The 25,195-nt window shown below is 48.7% G+C and overlaps 1 protein-coding gene across 2 annotated transcripts in view; it reads left to right on the top strand.

Annotated features, from left to right (window-relative positions):
• LOC148443084 (protein-arginine deiminase type-1-like) overlaps window positions 1-23,919 on the top strand; it is a 102,879-nt gene extending 78,960 nt beyond the window's left edge. Inside the window, exons 8-16 of one of the 2 annotated variants that reach the window (XM_088463249.1) lie at window positions 1,507-1,598; window positions 6,003-6,114; window positions 9,015-9,122; window positions 13,442-13,596; window positions 16,662-16,803; window positions 18,853-18,946; window positions 21,990-22,066; window positions 22,152-22,292; window positions 23,499-23,919. In XM_088463249.1, the coding sequence (XP_088319375.1) occupies window positions 1,507-1,598; window positions 6,003-6,114; window positions 9,015-9,122; window positions 13,442-13,596; window positions 16,662-16,803; window positions 18,853-18,946; window positions 21,990-22,066; window positions 22,152-22,292; window positions 23,499-23,732 (1,155 nt within the window). In that variant the 3' untranslated portion in view covers window positions 23,733-23,919. The remainder of the gene's footprint in view (window positions 1-1,506; window positions 1,599-6,002; window positions 6,115-9,014; window positions 9,123-13,441; window positions 13,597-16,661; window positions 16,804-18,852; window positions 18,947-21,989; window positions 22,067-22,151; window positions 22,293-23,498) is intronic. The other variant, XM_088463250.1, reaches the window with a different exon arrangement.
• The last annotated feature ends 1,276 nt before the right edge of the window (window positions 23,920-25,195 follow it).

Genomic DNA, 25,195 nt, shown 5'->3' with positions numbered 1-25,195 from the left:
GAGCACACATGAGGGAGACAGAGCACAGGAGGGAGACAGAGCACAGGAGGGAGACAGAGCACAGGAGGGAAGCAGAGCACAGGAGGCAGGCAGAGCACAGGAGGCAGGCAGAGAGCACAGGAGGCAGGCAGAGAGCACAGGAGGCAGGCAGAGCACACAGGAGGCAGGCAGAGCACACAGGAGGCAGGCAGAGCACACAGGAGGCAGGCAGATCACAGGAGGGAGGCAGATCACAGGAGGGAGGCAGAACACAGGAGGCAGGCTGAGCACACAGGAGGCAGGCTGAGCACACAGGAGGCAGGCAGAGCACACAGGAGGCAGGCAGAGCACACAGGAGGCAGGCAGAACACAAGAGGCAGGCAGAGCACAGGAGGGAGGCAGAACACAGGCAGCAGTTTGAGCACACCGGCGGCAGGCTGAGCACATAGGAGGCAGACAGAGCACAGGAGGCAGACAGAGCACAGGAGGGAAGCAGAGCACAGGAGGCAGGCAGAGCACAGGAGGCAGGCAGAGGACAGGGGGAATCAGAGCACAGGAGGGAGACAGAGCCAAGGAGGGAGACAGAGCCAAGGAGGGAGACAGAGCACAGGAGGCCGGCAGAGCACAGGAGGGAAGCAGAGCACAGGAGGCAGCCTGAGCACAGGGGGAAGCAAAGCACAGGAGGGAGACAGAGCACAGGAGGGAGACAGAGCACAAGAGGGAAGCAGAGCACAGGAGGGAGGCAGAGCACAGGAGGGAGGCAGAGCACAGGAGGGAAGCAGAGCACAGGAGGGAAGCAGAGCACAGGAGGGAGACGGAGCACAGGAGTAGGGCAGAGCACAGGAGTAGGGCAGAGCACAGGAGGGAGACAGAGCACAGGAGGGAGACAGAGCACAGGAGGGAAGCAGAGCACAGGAGGCAGGCAGAGCACAGGAGGGAGACAGAGCACAGGAGGGAGACAGAGCACAGGAGGGAAACAGAGCACAGGAGGGAAACAGAGCACAGGAGGGAAACAGAGCACAGGAGGCAGGCAGAGCACAGGAGGCAGGCGGAGCACAGGAGTAGGACAGAGCACAGGAGGGAGACAGAGCACAGGAGGGAAGCAGAGCACAGGAGGCAGGCAGAGCACAGGAGGGAGACAGAGCACAGGAGGGAGACAGAGCACAGGAGGGAAACAGAGCACAGGAGGGAAACAGAGCACAGGAGGGAAACAGAGCACAGGAGGCAGGCAGAGCACAGGAGGCAGGCGGAGCACAGGAGTAGGGCAGAGCACAGGAGGGAGACACAGCACAGGAGGGAAGCAGAGCACAGGAGGCAGGCAGAGCACAGGAGGGAAGCAGAGCACAGGAGGGAAGCAGAGCACAGGAGGCAGACAGAGCACAGGAGGGAAGCAGAGCACAGGAGGCAGGCAGAGAGCACAGGAGGGAGGCAGAGCACAGGAGGCAGGGCTCAACAGTTGTTTTGTCTTAAAATGTATGTTTATTACTATATATTATTTGCAGCTGATACGTTTGTGCCTCTTATTAGACCGAGATCTTCAAAGAGCAGGTGGTCTTCAGAGTCTCTCCGTGGATCATGACACCGAACACTCAGAAGCCCCTAGAAGTCTATGTCTGCAAGTACGTACACATATGATATTATGAGCTCACGATGTAATTCCTGGCACCTATTACTGATACACTAGGAGAAGAGAGTGGCAGTGGGTCACAAAGCACACCACAGTCCACAGTGCAAGTCTTTTGCCTGGTCTTGGGAGCTGCCGCCCGGAACCTAGAAGGGGGCAGAGGTGCGCAGAGAGGTGAAAAGAGGCGCACTGTGCAAAAGGGTCACATGACAGTGCCACCGCCTATCACTTTATATCCACCCCTTTCAATAACTGGTACTTATGTTTTATTCCAGACTTTACCTGGAACATCTCTGCCCAATTCCTCCCCTCTGGCTGGGCAAAGTTCTACTCGTCTGCCAACGCCGCCATCTTACTCTGTAAAGCCATGTTCATTGGCATAAATCTAGGTCCCCAGCTGGTCTAAAGCTGCTTTTGGCACATTGTACGATTTGTGCTTTGTTGTGAATCAGAACCAGATTAAGGAGGGGGGCATGGGGGCTGGGTGCACCCGGCACCCTCTCTCAGTGGGACCCCGCCGGCCAGGGCACTGTGGAGGCGCTATGTGCTGCATCTGTTAACGCGCAGCATTGGCGACTCTCCACCCGACATGCGCTTTCTTCCTCTCCTCTCTCTCCGGCATATACGGACGTCCCCGAGTAGTGCCACAATTGTTGGAGCCCCATGAGACCCCAATACCCACTGTGCCACCACCGCTTACTATCTAATATACATACAGTATATCCCACTGCTCCAAAGATGCAAAAAGCATATCACAGTGTATTACAGTAACACGGGTGCACTACAATGCCCAGAATACCCTGTACGGTCTTGGCTGCAACTGGGATATCTCTCATCCTGTACCTGCTGCATTATTGCTAGCCCTGTGTCATCTGCCGTGTGGATTAACCTCCCCATTTGCACACCACCTACCACCTACCACCGTAGTGTCTGCCAACAGGGCCGTCACTAGGGGTGTGCCAGTGGTGCCTGATTCATTACGGATCGCAACTGCGAATGCAACAGCAATTACACACGCAGCCTCACTGCGATAGTATGCTAATCCATCGCGCTCGCCATGCCGCCGCAGCACAACATAAGGACGCCCACCTTACCTTCCGTAATCCTTAGCAAGACTGCGAAACCATCGGTAACATGGAGTACCATCGCAGCCTCACGCACACTTTACTAATCTCGTCACACGCTATGAGTGCTATCACTATGCGTACGGCATCGCAGTGGGAAATTCATGCACGCCCCTGCAACGGCGTTCAAACGCCCTGGTACGCCTGCGCTTCCCCGACCACCCCCCGTCACCTTACACAAATGGCGCTTCCTGTCAATCACTCTGCGATATGTCTGCCTAGTCACTGCGATCACAGTCCCAATCGCAGTGTGATGTTCACACACACGCACTGCATGTGCAGAACACAACAATCGGCCAATTGCGTGCATAATCGCAGTTGCTATCCTTGCTGGAACGGCACCCTGCAGCCAGAATCCCTGCTTCAGTGCCGCTGAACGCTCCAGGCGGGCACCAAACAGCTCTAACCGCATCCTGAGCTGTAATCTCTGGGGCTGCCGGTCCCCGACCCCTCTGCTTGATGTCAGACGAGTTGGGGACCCTGGCAGAACCGGGGAATTGCGATAATCAGTCACAGGTGGTCTTAGGGGACCTATGTAATAATAATTGTGGCAGTGCTGTAATTATTGTCAGTCTGTATTGCAACACAAGTTTTCCTTTAAAATATCCCCTTAATGTTTATGTTGAGAGAATCGCTGTCCCTGAGCGTTACAGCTACACCTACATCCCAGGGGTCTTTCATGTCTTCAAAACACTCCTCCTGATAATCTGACACTGCGGATGCAGATAGTATCAGCTTCCGGATCCGGACGGAGGCTGCAGGAGAGGGATCGTAAGATCCCTCCCTCTCCTAGGAGAATGCCTCCATCGGCATAAAGTGGTAGTATGGCGTAAACCAATGGGGCAAAACTCTGTAAAGCTGGGCTATTTGGAATTAGGTACAGAGGGGTCAGAACATAGCCCCATTGATGATAATGGGGACTGGGGACTGCGGTCTGCAGTGCTAATTAGCCTTTTGCAGGAGATTTCTGTGAAATCTTCTGCATTAGGCTGTTAGTACATAGCGGGAATACATAAAATGACTGCGGTTTCTACATCATTTTATGAAAAAAGGTTTTGGTAAAAAGGCCCCTAATACTTTCACACCTGATTCTGCTGCATCTGTAACTATTGACTCACCTACTTAATTGTATTTTACATATGATATACAAGTATAGCAGTTTCCAAACACAGAACAATGGTCAGAGGTGGAGAAGACAGTACATAGCACTTAGGAGCCAGTTACAATGAGCAGATTGGCAGTAACTATAGTATAATAACTAGATACACACCCACCAGTAATGTCTCCAGAGCCCCGCACCTATATTTAATTAGAACGAATGAAGAATAAAAGGGAGGAGAACTCTGTCAGGAAAAGTGACGCCCAAGAAGTATTTTTACTTTCGGCAATATGACAATAAAATGTACATGTCAGAAGTAGAGAGGTGTAAAAGTGACTCCTCCATGACCGGTCAGTGTAAGGGGGGTCCTGCAGGATCTGGGGGCTCTCTCTACGCACAAGTCCTGCTCACTGCTCCAGGGACCATAATGCAACCACAAGCACCCAGTGTCGGACCGACCCACAGGGGAACAGGGGAAATCCCTGGTGGGCCCCACTGCATGGGGGCGAGCTCCATCCCCTCTTCTAGGTTACCTGGTGTAGCAGGACCATTGTTGAACATGGGTGCTTGGTCCTCTTGCAAATCATAGTTGTGAAAATTAGAAAACCCTAAGCATGTTGCAGACTCAGAATGTAGTTGCAAAAAGTCGTCTCAGTGGTAAAAACGTAAATAATATAAATATTTTCACAATGGCCTTTACTGGACCTAATGCAGTTCTCATGGAGGTTTATGCATGGGCTGGTGAGTGCAGAATCCCCTATTACATGTGCAGTGCATTAATGTGGTATATATAGACAAAATCACCATCATATGCTTAAATATTATACATATGTATACATTATACTGCTATCCTAGACCTATAGTGTTTGCACTTCAGTGCATTGCTATTATCAGTCTGGTTTATTGTACTGTATGCATTTTTATAAACTATATTTAAAGGGGCCCAGACCATGCACTGTAGCAGAGCCGGATTAAGCCTTCTAGGGCTTTAAGACAGGGAGGCCCCACCAAGCAACACGGAGCCTGCTCCCCCCACCCCACGGAGTCTAATCCTACCTCCCCCACGTGTGTGTGTTATATATATATATTATATATGTAGCAAACTTATATATATTATATATATATATATATATATAACATACTAACACACACATATATAGTATACACATACAAACACACTAACACATATACATACACAGTATACACACACTAACACATATATACACATTAACACTTGCATACACATATACACACATACTGTAAATACAATAGCACATACAAATACTGTATATACACACACAGTACACATACACTTACTTGTATCCAGCAGCTGCAGGTTGCTAATGGGAGCGGGCACCTCACATCATTAGGTTCTGCCCCCTCACGTCGTAATGCCACGATTCGCGGTTGATATGGGGGTGGGGCTTGTTGTATTGGATCCACCCCCATTATGGCCAGTGATGACGGGAGTTGGTCCACCAGGGGGGGTTTCTAGGTACTCAGAACCCCCCCCCTGCGTGCTCAAGTGTGGGGGCCCCTCTGTGTGTGGGGGCCCCGGGACGACCGCCGCTTGTCGTCCCCCCCCTTAATCCGGCCCTGGGGTCCTCAACCTCTTGGCAGCACCACCTCCCCTGGCTGTGCCACCTGTGTGTACACCTCCGCCCCCCACCCCTCTATGAGGCAGCAGCACAGGTCCTACCAGCACTATTACAGCGGGGGCACACTCTATGGAAAATCATTTGATGGTGTTCCCATGGTTCTTTGTGTTTATTAAATCCTGATAGCTATGCCACCCCTGGCTACTGTGTCTGCTTCAGCGCATCTTCATGGGTTCGTTAGAGGCTGGCTCTCACGCTCTGTACCAGTTAGGCAGTGACTGTAAGCCCCCTCCCCAATTCTGCACAATGAGTCTACAAGAAGAGCTACTCTAGGGACCCGCTGATAGGACTCTCCATTCTGGACTGGACAATATATAAGTTAGTAGACAGTTTATAAGTCAGCGCCTCCACGCAGATCTCCATCCTGAAATCCACTGTAGTCCATATGATTTGCTATATACAGATGTCTACTTACTTAAGATTTCCTCTCAGCGCCTATTCTCGCACTGCCAGCTACTAGTGTCAGTGATCTGTTTATGTGATAATTACAGACATAACATACTTTTCTTTTTGCCCAGTGTGGATGGCAATAAAGACTTTGTTAAGTTGTTAGCGGCGTTTGTGAAGAAGACGCGGTCTTCGCTGAACGTATGCACATACACAGAAAACCAAGGAGACCAATGGATACAGGTGAGCCCGCCGGTCATATTACAAGGGGAGAGGACGGGCACTGGACTGTAAATCCTGCAATCAACTAATGTAATGTAGAGTAGGGAAGAAATGTATGGACCCTAAATATTAAAATTTGAAGCATGAAAGAACACATCGATTGGTGTTTCCCCGATATTCCACTGCAGATGCTGTAATGTATTACACCCCTGTTAGAGTGTTACGGTGTCATCACTGGTCCCACCCTTTTGTATGAATCAGCCAATCCAGAAGCTCCAAACTCCTAACATGACACCTACTGCAGAGGAGAGAAACGCGTCAGTACATTGCTAAGCCCAGTAACACACAACCTTTCATACATGGCAACTGGTGGCTTCACAGACAAATGAACAGGGATTTTGCAGAACACTTTTTGTAATTATTAATGCCATTCTGCCACTTTGGTATTATTATCTAACATGGAATTCCTTGCACAATAATTAAACGTTTCTGATGTACTATTTTGCTTCTACTGTAAATTGCAGGTTTATTCAATCATATTGACAAAAAGCTTTTTTGTTTTCTAAAGAGCTCTCCAGGAGATGTGTAGCGGGTGTAACCTGATAACGCAGTTCGCTGTACCAAACTGGCGGAGCAATACTTAGTTTGTCTTTAGGCCATGAGTGACACAGGCATCATCACTGCATACCCACACCCAATTTCCATTATCTGCTAGGAGATTGGGAGATGTCCATTCATTTGGAGGACAGTAGTTCTATAATCTATTGTATTCCCCATAAGGCTGCGCAGCAGGTGTTACCTCCGTAGCTCTTGTCTGTCAGTCTAATTGCATCACTATTTACTTTGCTGAGAAAGAATAAACAACTTTGAGGTCCCAGATGAAATTTGAAACATCTTTCTCTGCTACCCAGCACCCATGTGCAGTGATCCCAACGCAAAACAGACCGAATCCTGTCCAATTTGGTCATGCCCATGTATTGCCAAATCGCAGAGAGATCCAGCCAAAGTGATCCATCTCTTTGCTAAGATCATGTATAGGTTCACTTTTGTCTGACTGTCAGCGAGACCTGAGCTCACTTATTGTGTGGTTAAAGTGTTAGACATCACTGGGATACATGATTATTATGCTTTTACCTACAGCTGATGTAAGTGTGGACTGTACACCTCAATATCACCAATAACACAGCTCTGTCCTGTCATATGTCTCACCTCCTGCTGATGTATACAGTATGTGTGTAGCTGACTCTTACATTCCCAATAACACAGCTCTGTCCTGTCCTCTACCTCCAGCTGATGTAAGAGTGGACTGTACACCTCTACATTGCCAATAACACAGCTCTGTTTCTGTCCTCTACCTCCAGCTTATGTAAGAGTGGACTGTACACCTCTACATTCCCAATAACACAGCTATGACCTGTCCCCCATCTCACCTCCAGCTGATGTAAGGATGGACTGTATACCTCTACATTCCCAATAACACAGCTGTTTCTGTCCTCTACCTCCATCTTATGAAAGAGTGGACTGTACAACTCTACGTTGCCAATAGCACAGTTATGATCTGTCCCCCATCTCACCTCCAGCTTATGTAAGAGGGGACTGTACACCTCTATATTCCCAATAACACAGCTCTGTTTCTGTCCTCTACCTCCATCTTATGTAAGAGTGGACTGTACACCTCTACATTGCCAATAGCACAGCTATGATCTGTCCCCATCTCACATCCAGCCAATGTAAGAATGTACTGTACACCTCTACTGCTACAATAACACAGCTATGACGTCCCCTATCTCACATCCAGGCAATATAAGGATGGACTGTACACATCTACCTCTCCAATTACACAGCTATGACATGTCCCTTATGTCACCTCCAGCTGATGTAAGGATGGACTGTACACCTCTGCATCTCCAATTACACAGCTATGACGTCCCCTATCTCACCTCCAGCCAATATAAGAATGTACTGTACACCTCTGCTGCTACAATAACACAGCTATGATGTCCCCTATCTCACATCCAGCCAATGTAAGAATGTACTGTACACCTCTACTGCTACAATAACACAGCTATGATGTCCCCTATCTCACATCCAGGCAATATAAGGATGGACTGTACAGCTCTACCTCTCCAATTACACAGCTATGACATGTCCCTTATGTCACCTCCAGCCGATGTAAGGATGGATTTTATACCTCCACATCTCTAATAACACAGCTATGACCTGTCCCCCATCTCACCTCCAGCCAATGTAAGAGTGGACTGTACAGTTCACATCTACATCTCCAATAACACAGCTCTGTCCTGTCCACTCTCTCACCTCCAGCTTATATAAGAGTGTATTGTACACCTCTACATCTCCAATAACACAGCTATGACATGTCCCCAGTCTCACCTCCAGCCAATGTAAGGATGGACTGTACACCTCTACATCTCCAATAACACAGCTATGACATGTCCCCAGTCTCACCTCCAGCCAATGTAAGGATGGACTGTACACCTCTACATCTCCAATAACACGGTTATAACATGTCCCCCATCTCACCTCCAGCTAATGTAAGGATGGACTGTACACCTCTACATCTCCAATAACACAGCTATGACATGTCCCCAGTCTCACCTCCAGCTAATGTAAGGATGGACTGTACACCTCTACATCTCCAATAACACAGTTATAACATGTCCCCCATCTCACCTCCAGCCAATGTAAGGATGGACTGTACACCTCTACATCTCCAATAACACAGCTATGACATGTCCCCAGTCTCACCTCCAGCTAATGTAAGGATGGACTGTACACCTCTACATCTCCAATAACACGGTTATAACATGTCTCCCATCTCACCTCCAGCTAATGTAAGTTTGGAGTGTTCACCTCTACATCTCCAATAACATCTCTTTCCTGTCCTCTCTCTCAATCTGCAGGATGAGATGGAGTTTGGCTATATAGAAGCCCCTCACAAATGCTTCCCGGTTGTGTTGGACTCACCAAGAAACAGAGGACTCAAAGATTTTCCCATCAAAGAAGTTCTGGTTTGTTCATTTTGTTCCCCTTTCTATATGAGGTATATTATTTGGAGATTTGTCTCATGTTTCAAGATAGACATAGGAAGTTTCTTCTATTGTACAGGTAACCTAACACCTGTGTGCAGTGAAGACATCAACATTGGTGGCCGAAGCTGGGTACACTCCTCAGTGATGCCCCAACTTAGCGCTGCGGCAATGTGATGTATAGATACGTATATTGCATCGCCATACACACTGCACAATCCGCTTTATGATGATGCAATGCATTGTTACATGCTTAATGGAACTCAGGGGTAGCCAACCTCGGTCCTCGTGAGCTACCAACAGTTCACGTTTTCCAGACCACCCAGCAGGTGCACAGGTGTAGTCATTACTAACTAACACATTTGAAAAGATCCACAGGTGGAGCTAATTATATCACTTGTGATTCTGTGAGGAGACCTGCAAAACATGCACCGGTGGTAGCTCTTGAGGACCAGGGTTGGCTACCACTGATGTAACTATACCACGTGGTCTGTCGCATCGCCCCTTTTGATTTGCAGCACATCGGATAGAAAGATAGGACCACACAATTCATCAAACAATGAACTGAGTGGAATTGGGGGTACACACTATACAACGGATTGCAAGATTGACCAACATAACATTTAGTGTATACCCAGCTTTAGAGTGCAGACTATTAATTTATTAGAGATTAGTGCTTTGACTATGTTGCTAGCTCTTAGGGAATAGGCTGAATACTGGTTCAGCCCACAAAATGGCTGCCTCTATCTGAGGTAATTTATAAAGTGCACCCCATGTAACCCACAAAAAAGTTTCGACTGTCCATTCAGAGCAGTCCAATGTATACATTTCCTACACTTGTAAAATTGGCCGCAACTGAGAATCGCAGGCGCTATTTGTGTTAATTAAAAACGCTACAATAGCCACCATATGCTAAGCGGCAATATCGTATGATGTGTGCTGGCTGGTGACAGTCTGGATTACGCCAGTGACACATACGTCCCACTTGCACCCAAGTTTTTTACCATTCATTTCAAACTAATGCATTTACTATTAAGGATCAATTAAACTGCTGAAAGCTGATCACAAAAGCATAATGAGCCCGATTCAAATGTAGGCGCAAATGCCATCGCAGCTGCGATCTCTCACGGATTCGCAATTGCGAATATATGTTAATGACTGACTCACCACCCAGTGCATAGACACACCCACTGACAGCATCTCACATCCGCCGCTCACGCACAAAACCGGACATGGAACGCAGACCAGGCGCCCATCAGTCCTCTGAGTAAATCTAAGCTGCTGCATACATATCGGGTCTTCAGACACGCCGGGGCTGATTTATTTTCCCTTTGAGAGGTAATCCTCCGTGTGAGCGATTTTGCAGTTTAATCGCTGCGCAGTGCGGTTTACACGCATTCGCAATGGCTAACAATCGCTCGATCTGCGTAAATATCTGTATCGCGTTCACATCTGACTGAGTTCCAATATACACCTGAATGCCGGAGAAATCACCAGTCAGCTTTACAGCTTTGAGGTCGCGCAGTCGGACACTACTCACGTGTCACCGGCATATAGAGGTCAATAAAATGTATTTCATTTATTTAGAAAGGGCTGGGTGGGAGCCTCCCGGGCCAAAGGGTATACAGTGGGTAAATGTTTGAGGTTTGGCAAAGCTATATAGCTATTCTCGCATTGTGTACACAGGGCCTGATTCAGCGAGGAACTTGGTTGCTAATACGCAGAACTGCGTACACAGAGGCTACGCAGACTCATGATAGAGTGATTGACAGGAAGTGCCGTTTGTGGGTGAACGCAGGCGTGCCAGTATGTTTCAATGCCGTTGCATGGGCGTGCATACATTATCCACTGCAATACCATACACAGCCTGAGGCCTCATAGCGTGCGCAGAAGTTAGCAATTCCTGAGTGAGTTCTGACCTGCCTTACCTGTGCGTATGGGTCCAGTGTTACTCCATGTTACCGATTGTTTCGATATGTTGGCCAAGTATAAGGATGTGTGTAAGGGGAAGTGAGCGTCCTTATGTCAGGGTGCGATCGCAATGCGAATGCAAGCATTTACATATCACAGGCCATTATTCGGCAATGCACGCTAATGCACTTCTGAACGCAGATTCTCGATGGTCCGGAATCTGATCGCACACAGATCGGCAGCAGTCTGTCAGTGAGTGACAGTCTGCTGCAGTTTGTGGACGGGAGGCGTCGTCTGCGGCCTCCGTTTCCTGAAACAGAGGCGTGTCGCCGCTGTTGGGGGGGGGGGGGGGGGAGGGAGGAGGCCAGGATTTCCATCGGCTGACGGAGATTTCCTGGGCTCTTTCTCTCATCTGCGGCGGCCAGCTTCCCTGACCTCATGGGTCACTTAGCCTGATGTTCCCGCATATTATACAATGTTGCGTTGTACAGCAGCTTGGATAAGTAATGTATGCAGGGGGCATGATCAGTGGTGTAACTAGGGTATTTGGAGCCCAGGGCAAATTTGAAAAGGGAGCCCCCCCACCCCATCCTCCTATGTGCGTTCGCCTTGGGCAAAAAAATGGGCGTGGTCACTTAAAAATGGGGCGTGTCAACATGACACACCCCTTTATTTTCACACTGAACATTCCTATCCATATGCACCTTAACCCCAGTAGTACCCCTCTTATGCAGGCCCATAGTAGTGCCCCTTATACAGTATCCCCAGTAGTGGTCCCCCTTATACAGCCCCCAATTAGTTCCCCTTACTCAGTACCCCCAGTAGTGGCCCCTCCAAATGCAGTGCCCCATGTAGTGTTCCCCCTTATGCAGTGCCCCCAGTAGCAGTCCCCACAATGCAGTGCGCCCAGTAGCGGTATCCCCTTATGCAGTGCCCTTTATATGGTGCCCCCAGTAGTAGTCCCCCCCCAATGCAGTGCCCTTTATATAGTGCCCCCAGCAGTAGTCCCCCCCATGCAGTTTTCCCAGTAGTGGTCCCCTTATGCAGGCACCCAGTAGTGATCCCCCCTATCCAGTGCCCCCTGTAGTGGCCCTTCCTATTATTGCCCCCCAGTAGTGGTCCCCCGAGTGCAGTGACTCTAGTAGTAAGCCCCTTTTATAATGCCCCCAGTGGTAGTTCCCCCCCAAGTAGCAGTCCCCAGTAGAGGTTCCCCCTCCCGATTAAGTGCCCCCAGTAGTAGCCCCCCCCAGTAGAGGTCCTCCCAATAATTGTGCCCCCAGTAGGAGACACCCCTCCCCCAGTAGAGGTCCCCCCAGTAGTAGCCACCCCCTCCCCCGTTGTGCAGATAGGTTAAAAAAATAAATAAAATGTATATATAAAAATATACTTACCTGAATCCACGCTGCTCCTGTCCGCGACGCCGCTCCCGCCGCCGCCCGGGCTGGCGCGCTCAGCATTATGGGACAGACGTCATGACGTCAGTCCCATTACCCACTGCAGGAGCCGGACGGAAGTCTGGCTCTTGCAGTGGGTGCTGCAGCAGTCAATGAGAGTCTATCTGGCTCTCATTGGCTGCTGTTTAACACACGCACGTGTGTTATGCACAGCCTGAGCCCGCCTCCTGGCGCTATTGGGCAAGCGCTCAGGGGGAGGGAACGGGCTCAGCTGTGCAGCACAGGACTGGCGCTGGAAGCCTAGCGCCGGTCCTGTGTAAATGTGTAGCGCTGACCGCACTCATTGCGGTTGGTGCTACACTGGCTAACTAGGGCGGGCGAGCCGGTACCGTGGCCGGCGGCGCCCCCCCCGCACCGCCGGTCCAACGGTGCCCAGGGCACGCACCCCGCTCGCCCTGCGCACAGTGTGTACTTTATCAGTGCTTTTCCTGCACATCGTGGTGCGAAGGTTTGTAGAGAATAATCCTCCTATACTGGTGGGGGCACATAGGGCCTGATTCAGACTCGCTCGCAAGCGCTATGCGCTCACAAGCGGGTCGATGGCCGGGCAGTGCGTTCGTGTGCTCGCCCCGGAGCGAGCGAGAAATCACTTGCTCCGGGGCTCGCAGCAAAACGGGGCGGCTGTCGATGTTGATCAACAGCTCGTCCAGTTTTGTAGGCGGGGAGGGGGGCGTGGCTGGCCAAATGGAGGCGTTCGCCAAAGGAACGCCTGCCGTTTGAGGGCGGCCCGCTCTATTAGAGTCGGAAGCTCACTGGGGCTTGCGGCAGGGCCTTAGCTCACGCAGCTATTGGCTACTTATGTTCTCTTTATTTAACACTTTATGTGTTATCTGATCCTTCTATATTTTGCTTTATTGTTTTTCGCTTTAGAATAATGAATAAAATATATATATATATTATGTATTATGTGTGTATTATAGGATTCTGTTTCTCTAGGGGCCAGATTTTGGATATGTGACACGGGAACCGAAAGACCGTAATTCGGTGAGCACCCTGGATGCATTTGGGAACCTGGAAGTCAGTCCCCCTGTGACTGTGAGGGGAGAAAGCTACCCCCTGGGGAGGATTCTCATTGGCGATGGGCTGGACATGTAGGTATCTCTTCTACCATCCACCATATATAGTTCTTTCTTATATCTTCCCTGTACAGAGAGACCCCAGATCACTGCAACCAGTAATGTACAAGTAGCTGCTTCACTAAATGACATCCTACCCAGCGCCATGTATTTTACAGCCCATGAATAGGGACTGTGGATAATTGGGAGGTATGTTATGTCTTCATCACTTTCATGATGGTCACGTTATTGTACCTCAACAAAACACACACACAGCCCTCCCTCATGGCTGCACTGCACAGTGTAGTATCTCCCATCCACACCAGTCTAACACAAGGACCCTATGATACATTCCCAGTGCAGTGCACTATCCTTGTCTGCATAACACTCCTGGTAAATGCACACTAGTAATAAATCACAGTACACCATTGTGGGAGTGGGATTGAAATGCTGGCGGCTGTTCAAATCCTGACAGCGGCTGCCCGAAGGGAGGAAATCTCGACAGCGGCACGTAAGTAACCTCACCCTCCCTTAGGGGTGTCTAACCCTAACCTCCCCCCAGAGGTGCCTAAACCTAACCCCCCTCCCCACACCCTAACCTAACCCTCCTGGGGGGGGGGGGGGGGGGCGGGGTGCCTATCCCTAACCTCCCCCCGGTGGCACCTAGCCCTAACCCCTCCTTCCACTAGCCTAACCCTAAGTCCCCTCGGGGTGCCCTAAACCTAAGAACCCCCCGCAGCGTATAGGACGGGCGCCCCGGACTTACCTTGTTCGGGCCCGCCTATCATGAATCCCTAGCTGGCATTCTGCTGTCGGAATTGTGACCGGCGGCCGCTACATACCCACCATAACAGAGGTTACCCCTGGTTTGCTATGACTGTGAGTATGGTCAGGGCAACCCTCTCCTTACTTCCGCTACTGCAACTGCCTATTTTGGCAGGAAATGGGTGAGGTGCTCTGTGTGGCAAAAGGGCCTATTTACACCTACATGGTGTCTAGAGATTTGCGCCCAGACAGCAAAGAATGGGTTTCAACCTTCTATCTGTGTTGTAGGCCTGGGCGTAGGTTTACCACCCACAGGCACCTCTAGGCCTATCCTGTGGTGACCTTCTACTAATATCTACAGTGCGGCCAGGACCTCCTCCTCACAAACTGGAGCTTAGCGCCCTGATATGTGACATGGGCTGGAGCCCTCAAACAAAAATAATGGTGGTCTTTAGGCCTAGTGCCAGGCGTCTGTTGCCAAGGCATTATGCCCAACACGAACGATGCCCAACGCAGGGCCTTATGCCCAAGTGTGTAGTTACTCTTTAGGGTTCTTGGGGCCTAATGGCCGAAATAATTGTTGCCAATGATCGACGCAAGCCCTGGCCTTGCCGGGAACCTGTGTTAAGCGCTAAATCAGCCCATAGTCCGTCTTATGGGCGTGTTATGGGAGTGTCGCGGGCGTCTTTGCATATACTCAATGGCTCACATCGGAGGCCGTACGCAGATTGAAAGTCTGCACCTGGCATAGGGCTGGTACAAGTTTAGAGGGCGAAACCGATGGCGGCACCTAAAGACGCAGCAGGCGGTATTACAGCGTATACGGACGCTGACAGTGGGCATCTCAGTCCTCGCACATTCATACGTTGAGATGTGCGCCAGGGAAGGACCTTGCAGCTGCATTTGCAGTAAAGTCGCAGACGGGAGATATATGCCAATATATGCAGCCGCGACGAGCCCGCGTTCACCTCTGAATCAGGCCCTACATGTGTATAAAGAGGGTGAATAATACTCTATCTCCACAGGAAAGTATAGACAAATCACCACATCCTCATTAGATTGTTGTAGGATTTCCTGCCTGTAAACTTTAAACCCTTATTTTAATAACTCCACAGTTGTAATCACTGGGCGTAACCTGCCTACATGTCCCATTCCATGTATCTCCCTATAATGACATGTAATTATGTAGAATGACAGAGTTGGGCGCACGGCACCTTGTAAGACAGCAGAGTCCTGGAGTGGAAAATAGTTTTTTAAAAATATCTTTAATAAACCTCATTTTTATTCAGGTGTTTGCAGAGGGAGATTGGAATAATCCAATAGATAGTCTTCCTTCTGAACCACCAATTTTGAAGAAGGCCGTCTCTAATTATTATCAACACTTTAAAACTACTACGGATCGTACATCCAACACTAGGGGACTTTCACAGTGGGTTCAGAAATTTCCTACATACACGACGTGCCCAATAGTTAGAGGATTTTGGGTACAAGTAAAAAGATATGCGGCATCATCTATACTTAACTACGTCCCTCTTATAGCAGAGAGGGCCATTTTTGGCATTATTCCTACAGACATGAGGGCTAGTAAGGGGCGTAGGAGACTGCTTTTAGCAATCAGTGCGGCAGCACGCAAGACAATACCGCAGGAATGGATCTCAAATACTGCCCCATTTTTTGCGTTATTCAAGGCAAAATTATTTAATATCTTTCGAATGGATTGGTTAGAAGTAGTATTAAGAAAAGAAACTAAAGTAGAAAAAATTTTCAATACGTGGGAGTCATTTATATCTACTTTATCCCTAGAAATGCGACGTCAAATTTACAATAGTGTAAAAGATACCTCATGGTATACACTTCAGACAATTGAAAACAATCCTCCAATAGATATCACTTCTGTTGGTCCCTAAACATATTAAATGTGGGAGGAGCTTTGTTTCTTCCGGGTGCGGGGGGTAGGGGGGGGGAGAGAGTATTTTTATTTTATTTATTTTTCTTTTCTTTCTTTTTAGTTAATATTTGATGTTTATAATATCTGGTATGATGTTGAAAATTTCACATGTTATCTGTAGAATTGTATTGTATTACAGTTAAAACAAATATATTGTACCTTTTTCAAAATGATAAATGCAAAGCATTTGATAGAATAATGCAATTATTTGGTGAATGTGATCTCAATATTATATGGATATATTGATAATGCTATGTATCTGCAATGCATACCAGATGTTATACTTATTGTACTAGTGTTATTGGAACTTGTGATTGTAAATGTGTCCAGTGTTTCAATAAAAATTATTTTGAAAAAAAATAAAAAATAAACCTAATTTTATTTACAGGTCAGACAGTCACATGAACAAAGTTGTCACCGACTTCCTCCACGCGCAGCAGGTTCAGGCGCCGGTTTATCTCTTCTCCACCTGGCTCCATGTGTCCCACATCGATGAATTCTTGAGCTTTGTGCCAGCGCCTGATAGGAAGGTACGGATGGCACAGCTGCTACACAAACTGGCAAAAGCTTGTTTAGCGGTGGCTTCCTGTGTACTTGCGGAATCTCCCATAGAACTTGGTGTAACTATGTGCTAGGATCACGCCCACTGCCAGGGCAGCGGTCAGAATGAATGCGTCCAGTTCTATACACTCTTCCTGAACGGAAGTGTTGGCATAGGGCCTGATTCAGACCCGCTCGCAAGCGGGTTGATGTTGGCCCAGTGCGCATGCACACGACGGAGCCGGCTCCGTCGTGCGCATGCGCAAGTCCCGGATAGCGACGGGCAAGCCGTTGCTCCGGGTCTCGCTACAAAGGGGGCGTGCTGTCGATGTTGAGTGACAGCATGCCCCCTTTGGTGGGCGGGCCGGGGGCGTGTCTGCCCAGACGGAGGCCAAAAGCACTCTTGGGTTTGCAGCATTGAGACCCTACCGCAAGGGTCTTGTCGCAAGCCCGATGGTCGCGATGGTCTTGACCCACAGCTATGCAAGCGACCAGGAGGCCGCTCAGAGAAGGACGGCCCTGATTCAGAGCGAGCGTTCTGTCAGAGCGTCCGGCTCTGAATCAGGGCCATAGTCCATAGACTTCAGACATAAACCTAGCGCCACGCTAGGAAACCGTGTAGCATACATGACTCCATCTTAATGTTCTGCAGCATTACACCTGGGTTTTCTCACGTTATCTTTCCACACTCCATCCCAAACGGCTGTAGCCGCCTCTCTGAGCCACAAGATGTGGAATGTGATGATATCCAAAAAGTGCAAACTGTAAAGCACAGCATGTCAGTTACTCTGATATCACTAACCATGTTCACTTGTATCTCCAAATCTGTATATTAAGTAAATAACAAATCTGTCATGGAAACTGTAGCTTCTATACTACCCGCAGCCCCCTTTCTATTTCGGGGGTTGCTAAGGATAGCATGCTTCAGATTGTTACCCACTAAGGGATGGGGCAGTTATAAATAGCGGGGAAATCGCTACTAGGATTTTTACATCTATGGCCCGTATTCAATTAGTTTTGCGTATGCGATAAAAGTTTTGCATGCCGGAGTTTTAGCCTACATTGTGTATTTTAGCCGCGGAAACCTATCGTGCGCGTACCGGCAATTCGCCCTATAAATTTCCAAAAGATGCGAAAACGGCAAAACGCGAAAAGTGGTGCCAGAATTGGGGAAATTAACCTGAACCTCCCCCCCAAAAAATGCAGAAACATTGGGGATCAATGTAGTAGTACCCGATTAGCCCTAATTAAACTGTTTGGGGTGCTTAAGGTGGTCCAATGGCCTCTAATTAGCGTGTTTGCACAAGTGGTGAAGAATGGCATTTAGCAGTTTTTTGGGGTGAAAATGAGTATTCAGACAAATTTGGGGTACTTGAAAATGGGTGCAAGCATATTTAAAAGTCGCTCAAGTGAAGTTTTATGAAACGCACCTTCAGCAAACACCTGTAATAAAAAAAAACACCTCACCCATACTTGCAGACCCCCCAAAAGTCTATTTAGCTAGTTTTTAAGTTGTACCCCCACTTTGCACTTTTTCGCCCCCATTTTCAAAGTGCTTTTTAGAGGTGTTCCTCGTTTTTTTTTTTTACACGGCTATCCTTTGGGGGGCTGTCCCAAGGGTGCTGAGTGGTTTCCCCACCTTTGCACCCCTAAATCGCGATTTTGCACTTTTTTTCTCCTGCTGTTCAGAGGGAAATCTTTTTCGCCTATTACATCGCATTTTCGCGTACGCGAAAAGTGTTTGCAATTGAATACAGAGATAAGTTTCTGCCTGATGAAAAGTCGCAATCGGCCATACTTTTCTGCGTATCTCGTTTTTCTGCTTCGAATTGAATACGGCCTATGTCTCTAACAGCTGCAAAAGTCCACGCAGAGGAGTGCTTGACATGGGGCGAGTACCTTCCCGCAGGGGGTGGCAGTGAGTGACCTGCAAAGAAGGAAAGGTTTAGGTGGCACGTGCGAATGCAACGGCCGTGAACCCGCCACGGATTGCCGTCTATCCCTCATATCAGGAGTGTATGTTTTTTCTTGCTCCTCAGGGCTTCCGACTGCTTTTGGCGAGTCCCAGGGCATGTTTGGAGCTTTTCACAGAGAAGCAGGAAGAAGGTCACGGAAGTGCGGTCATGTTTGAAGGTGGGTACAGCCTACCAGGATCCTTACTGAATGCGCCTCATCTTGGCAGAGCACATGCATTTTCTCATTGCGAAATGGTCTGGTTAGTGGGCACGGAGAAGCCGATTTCACAAATCTCAGGAGTTTGTATGTTCTCCATGTGTTTCTTCCGGGAACTAGTTTCATCCCATACTCTACAAATATACGTGTAGGCTAATGTCTTCTGCCATATTAAGCCTAGTGTGTGTGTGTCCATGTGACAGGTAATATAGAGTGCAAGCTCCGCAGGGACAGGGACGATTGACATTGACTGAAATAGTCTCTGTAAAGAGCTGCGAAATATGTGTGTGCTATATAAATGACTGGTAATCAATAAATACACCATTCATACTACAAAAGCATAAAAATATGCTTTATTCTTAAGAACACGTTAGGCCAGTGGTGTCCTGCCTCTGTGGTGCTGGGACACAGATCACACACACGTGTTAGGCCAGTGGTATCCTGCCTCTGTGGTGCTGGGACACAGATCACACACACGTGTTAGGCCAGTGGTATCCTGCCTCTGTGGTGCTGGGACACAGATCACACACACATTAGGCCAGTGGTATCCTGCCTCTGTGGTGCTGGGACACAGATCTCACACACATTAGGCCAGTGGTATCCTGCCTCTGTGGTGCTGGGACACAGATCTCACACACGTTAGGCCAGTAGTATCCAGCCTCTGTGGTGCTGGGGCACAGATCACACACACGTTAGACCAGTGGTATCCTGCCTCTGTGGTGCTGGGACACAGATCTCACACACGTTAGGCCAGTAGTATCCAGCCTCTGTGGTGCTGGGGCACAGATCACACATACGTTAGACCAGTGGTATCCAGCCTCTGTGGTGCTGGGACACAGATCTCACACACGTTAGGCCAGTGGTATCCTGCCTCTGTGGTGCTGGGGCAAAGATCACACACACATTAGGCCAGTGGTATCCAGCCTCTGTGGTGCTGGGACACAGATCACACACACGTTAGGCCAGTGGTATCCTGCCTCTGTGGTGCTAGGGCACAGATCTCACACACGTTAGGCTAGTGGTATACAGCCTCTGTGGTGCTGGGACACAGATCACACACACGTGTTAGGCCAGTGGTATCCTGCCTCTGTGGTGCTGGGACACGGATCACAAACGTTAGACCAGTGGTATACAGTCTCTGTGGTGCTGGGACACATCACACACACGTTAGGCCAGTGGTATCCTGCCTCTGTGGTGCTGGGACACAGATCACACACACGTTAGGCCAGTGGTATCCAGCCTCTGTGGTGCTGGGACACGGATCACAAACGTTAGACCAGTGGTATACAGTCTCTGTGGTGCTGGGACACAGATCACACACACGTGTTAGGCCAGTGGTATCCTGCCTCTGTGGTGCTGGGACACGGATCACAAACGTTAGACCAGTGGTATACAGTCTCTGTGGTGCTGGGACACATCACACACACGTTAGGCCAGTGGTATCCTGCCTCTGTGGTGCTGGGACACAGATCACACACGTTAGGCCAGTGGTATCCAGCCTCTGTGGTGTAGGGACACAGATCACACACACGTGTTAGGCCAGTGGTATCCAGCTTCTGTGGTGCTGGGGAACAGATCACATACACGTTAGGCCAGTGGTATCCTGCCTCTGTGGTGCTGGGGCAAAGATCACACACACATTAGGCCAGTGGTATCCTGCCTCTGTGGTGCAGGGACACAGATCACACACACGTTAGGCCAGTGGTATCCAGCCTCTGTGGTGCTGGGACACAGATCACACACACATTAGGCCAGTGGTATCCAGCCTCTGTGGTGCTGGGGAACAGATCACATACACGTTAGGCCAGTGGTATCCTGCCTCTCTGGTGCAGGGACACAGATCACACACACGTTAGGCCAGTGGTATCCAGCCTCTGTGGTGCTGGGACACAGATCACACACACGTTAGGCCAGTGGTATCCAGCCTCTGTGATGCTGGGACACAGATCACACACACGTTAGGCCAGTGGTATCCAGCCTCTCTGGTGCTGGGACACAGATCACACACACACGTTAGGCCAGTGGTATCCAGCCTCTGTGGTGCTGGGACACAGATCACACACACGTTAGGCCAGTGGTATCTAGCCTCTGTGGTGCAGGGACACAGATCACACACACGTTAGGCCAGTGGTATCCAGCCTCTGTGGTGCTGGGACACAGATCACACACACATTAGGCCAGTGGTATCCAGCCTCTGTGGTGCTGGGGAACAGATCACATACACGTTAGGCCAGTGGTATCCTGCCTCTCTGGTGCAGGGACACAGATCACACACACGTTAGGCCAGTGGTATCCAGCCTCTGTGGTGCTGGGACACAGATCACACACACGTTAGGCCAGTGGTATCCAGCCTCTGTGATGCTGGGACACAGATCACACACACGTTAGGCCAGTGGTATCCAGCCTCTCTGGTGCTGGGACACAGATCACACACACACGTTAGGCCAGTGGTATCCAGCCTCTCTGGTGCTGGGACACAGATCACACACACGTTAGGCCAGTGGTATCTAGCCTCTGTGGTGCAGGGACACAGATCACACACACGTTAGGCTAGTGGTATGCAGCCTCTGTGGTGCTGGGACACAGATCACACACACACGTTAGGCCAGTGGCTTATATTCAACATATTTTATGAACATTTTCCTATTATCCTTGAATTCTTTAGAGAAATCCAACCTGGCATATTACTGGCAGCTTGTTGTGCAACAGCCTTAATTCCTAGTTGCTTGATATGCGCACATGGGGTGATGTCACCGCGTAAACCGTTTTATTCTGCTCTGCACAGGGCAGGTGGCAGGGCACTTACATACTGTGCCCACAATCTGGCTCCTGTCAGTGGTATTACACACATGTTCTGTATTATGAGAGGCCATTCAATTCAAAATGACAGCTTTCTGGATTTTACATATGACTATTTGTTGCTTTTTGGATATACCCTATGGTGAGATGGGCGCATTTTACCCGGCGCAGTAGGTAGAAATTATGGTGTTTGTATTATTTTCAGGATTAAAAACAACAAAATATACCATTGACGAGATCCTGGCAGACAAGAAAATGGCGAAGGCTACCAATATGTGTCAGGTAAGTATTGGGGCTTATTCTCTGTATATAGTAACTATAAGTCTGCTGGTGTGTGAGACCCAATGTCCTGTGTGTCACCCCTCAGGAGTACATTGACATGAACAGGAAGATTATGAGGCGGGAGCTGGGACTGTCCGAGGAGGATATCATCGATGTACCTGTACTGTACAAATGCAGTTCATCTGAAAAGTATGACGTACAGGCCGGGGCTTTCTACCCCAACATGGTGAGAGTGACGGAGAGGGGTAGAACACGGGGGGACAGCTGGATGTACAGCAGAGGCTATAGCTACTATACAAGTTATCCACTAACCTTGTCAGAAATATTTAATATGCCTCCATAGCTGTATAAATGTACCTATAGAGCAGTGGTCAGGGAACAGGGGTAAATTACCCCACATGGGGTAAAAATGAAATTCCTGGGGGTAATGGATGGACAGCCGGGCATGCATATGAATCATTCTATAATATATAATGATTCATATGCATGCCCGGCTGTGCCGCAGGGAGGCTCTAAGCCGGACGCCCGCTGAGGTGTTATTACCAGCGGGCGCCCGGCTCCTTCCCTGCAGCGCTGCGTTAGCCGGAGGCTGGAGTTCTCTTCTAAACTCCAGCTTCCGCCTCTCTCCATGCGCACTATGACATCTCTTCCATAGTTCCGAGGAGCAGCCGGGCGGACAGGACGGCGGCGAATGCAGGAGCGGGGATTAAGGTGTTTTTGTTTGTACAAGTGGCACTACAAGGGCACTACTACAGGGGCATTATATGGGGGCACTACTACAGGGGCATAACTATGGGGGAACTACTACAGGGGCACTATATGGGGGCACTACTACAGGGGCATTATATGGGGGAACTACTACAGGGGCATAACTATGGGGGATCTACTACAATGGCATTATATGGGGGCACTACTACAGGGGCATAACTATGGGGGCACTACTATATGATTTCCTTCCTTTCAAATCAAGGCGGTAACGTCGACGTATCTAAATATATTTTGGGCTAAAAGGTAAAAAAGTTCCCTGACCCGTTATAGAGATTCAGCATTGTTACTGTTCTCTTGTTCCAACAATATTACAGCTCTCTGCAGAAACTGATAGCTCGGAGTGCGGCAGAGAAGCTGACACTTCTTATTCCTACTCCCCGTCCCCCCACGCCCAAACATAAGACAGTGGAAACGTAAATTGCAGCGGTTTAATATACAGTAATCTTCTCATCCCTTTGGATACATGCCATTTCCTTGAGGATATACATAAGGATGAAGCGAATGAACAATGTAACTAACGGTCTAGAGTCTATCACTGTTGGGTTATAAAGCGGGCAGCTGCTGGGTACACAGAGGGGGACCTGACAAGTGCCCGTTAAGGTGAAGTGAGAGCCCATGCTATATACACCTTTGTCTAATCAGTCTCTCCCCTCCCTCCCACCAGGTGAACATGCTGGTCCTGGGGAAGAACCTGGGGATTCCGAAGCCGTTCGGGCCACAGATTGATGGTGTGTGCTGCCTGGAGGAGAAGGTGCGCTCGCTGTTGGAGCCTCTGGGGCTCATCTGCACCTTCCTCGATGATTTTTCTACTTACCATAAGTACAGCGGAGAAGTGCACTGCGGCACCAACGTTGTCCGGAAGCCATTTTCTTTCAAGTGGTGGGACTGCGTCCTCTAACGCCAGCATCACCTCTCGGCTATGGTGCCAGATAGTGCAGGAGATAAACAATTTGGGGGGTGGGACCTGTCAGTGACTGCTATACCCACATTAAATATAGGGACATACTGTGGGTGGTACAATGAGACACTGTGGGCTGTTTGAAGTATTAACTAGAACTGTGACTTATACCTTGCATTTAATGTAACATTAAACAGGTACCAGGTAGTGTAATACCTTATTAATAGTACTGATAGGTGTGTGTTCACAGTCATTTGTCAGGGATTAGTGACATCATATGACCAGACTCCCATGTGATGTCACTATCCTTCATTTATCATAGATACAATGTAACATGATCATCACTTATGCTACATTACACTTTACCCGGTGTGTAACCCTAATAAGGATAAATCAAAGTAATGCACAGACCACGCGTTCCATGGCTACAGCACTCTGTACAAACACCAGCCAGTCTTAGTGACAGAGACTATTACAGTGACAGGAAACCAGCAGAGACAACTATAAAGCACTATACTACACAACAGTGGTACAAATCAGGCTCACTATTGCCCTATAGTGGCTAAAATGAGTACTACACCTATTTGCTTCTGAGAGCTTGCAATCTAGTGATGGGGGTAATGCAGAGACAATAGGGACAGGATGGTAGGACCCAGAGTAGCATCAGATGGGGTGGGGGGAGGCTATTAGAACAAGGTGGGTTTGAGAGCGTGCTCAAAAGGTTGGGGAAGTCTGGTCAGGTGAGGAAGCTAAAGGACTAAAATCTTAGTTGCCATGGTGACCAGTATTTGCCAAGCCCTGACCTAGACACTGGTTCACTCAGTGAGCACTTTACTAAAGGACATTATTCCTCAAAGTCTGCACCTCTGATGAATTGAAAGTAAGCCAGTGTAGAATATCTTTATTTGTGACATTGCAAATGGCATTGAAGGGAAACTATGCCTTTTTTGCAGATGACACAAAGGTATGCAACAGGGTAGACACACCAGGAGGGGTAAAACAAATGATTGATGATCTAGGTAGACTAGAGGAATGGTCAAGAACGTGGCAACTACAGTTTAATGCCAAAAAAGGCACGATCATGCACTTAGGTCTCAAAAATCCAAAGGCTAAATATAGTATTAATGGCACTATACTGGAAAGTACTGAGGAGGAAAGGGATCTAGGAGTCACTATTTCAGGTGACATAAAGGCTAAATATAGTATTAATGGCACTATACTGGAAAGTACTGAGGAGGAAAGGGATCTAGGAGTCATTATTTCAGGTGACTTCAAGGCAGGTAAACATTGTAACAAAGCAATGAGGAAGGCAAGTCAGATGCTTGGTTGCATAGGGAGAGGGAATCCGTAGCAGAAAGAAAGAAGTGATAATACTGTATAGGTCATTGGTACGTCCTCATCTAGATACTGTGTTCAGTTCTGGAGGCCATATCTCCAGAAGGACATTAATACATCAGATAGAG

This window comes from Taudactylus pleione, unplaced genomic scaffold (genome assembly GCF_031769625.1).
Source record: "Taudactylus pleione unplaced genomic scaffold, aTauple2 ptg001334l, whole genome shotgun sequence".
NCBI classification, from domain to species: domain Eukaryota; kingdom Metazoa; phylum Chordata; class Amphibia; order Anura; family Myobatrachidae; genus Taudactylus; species Taudactylus pleione.
The sequence above is the reverse complement of the archived record's forward strand: the minus strand, read 5'-3'. Positions and strand labels throughout refer to the sequence as shown.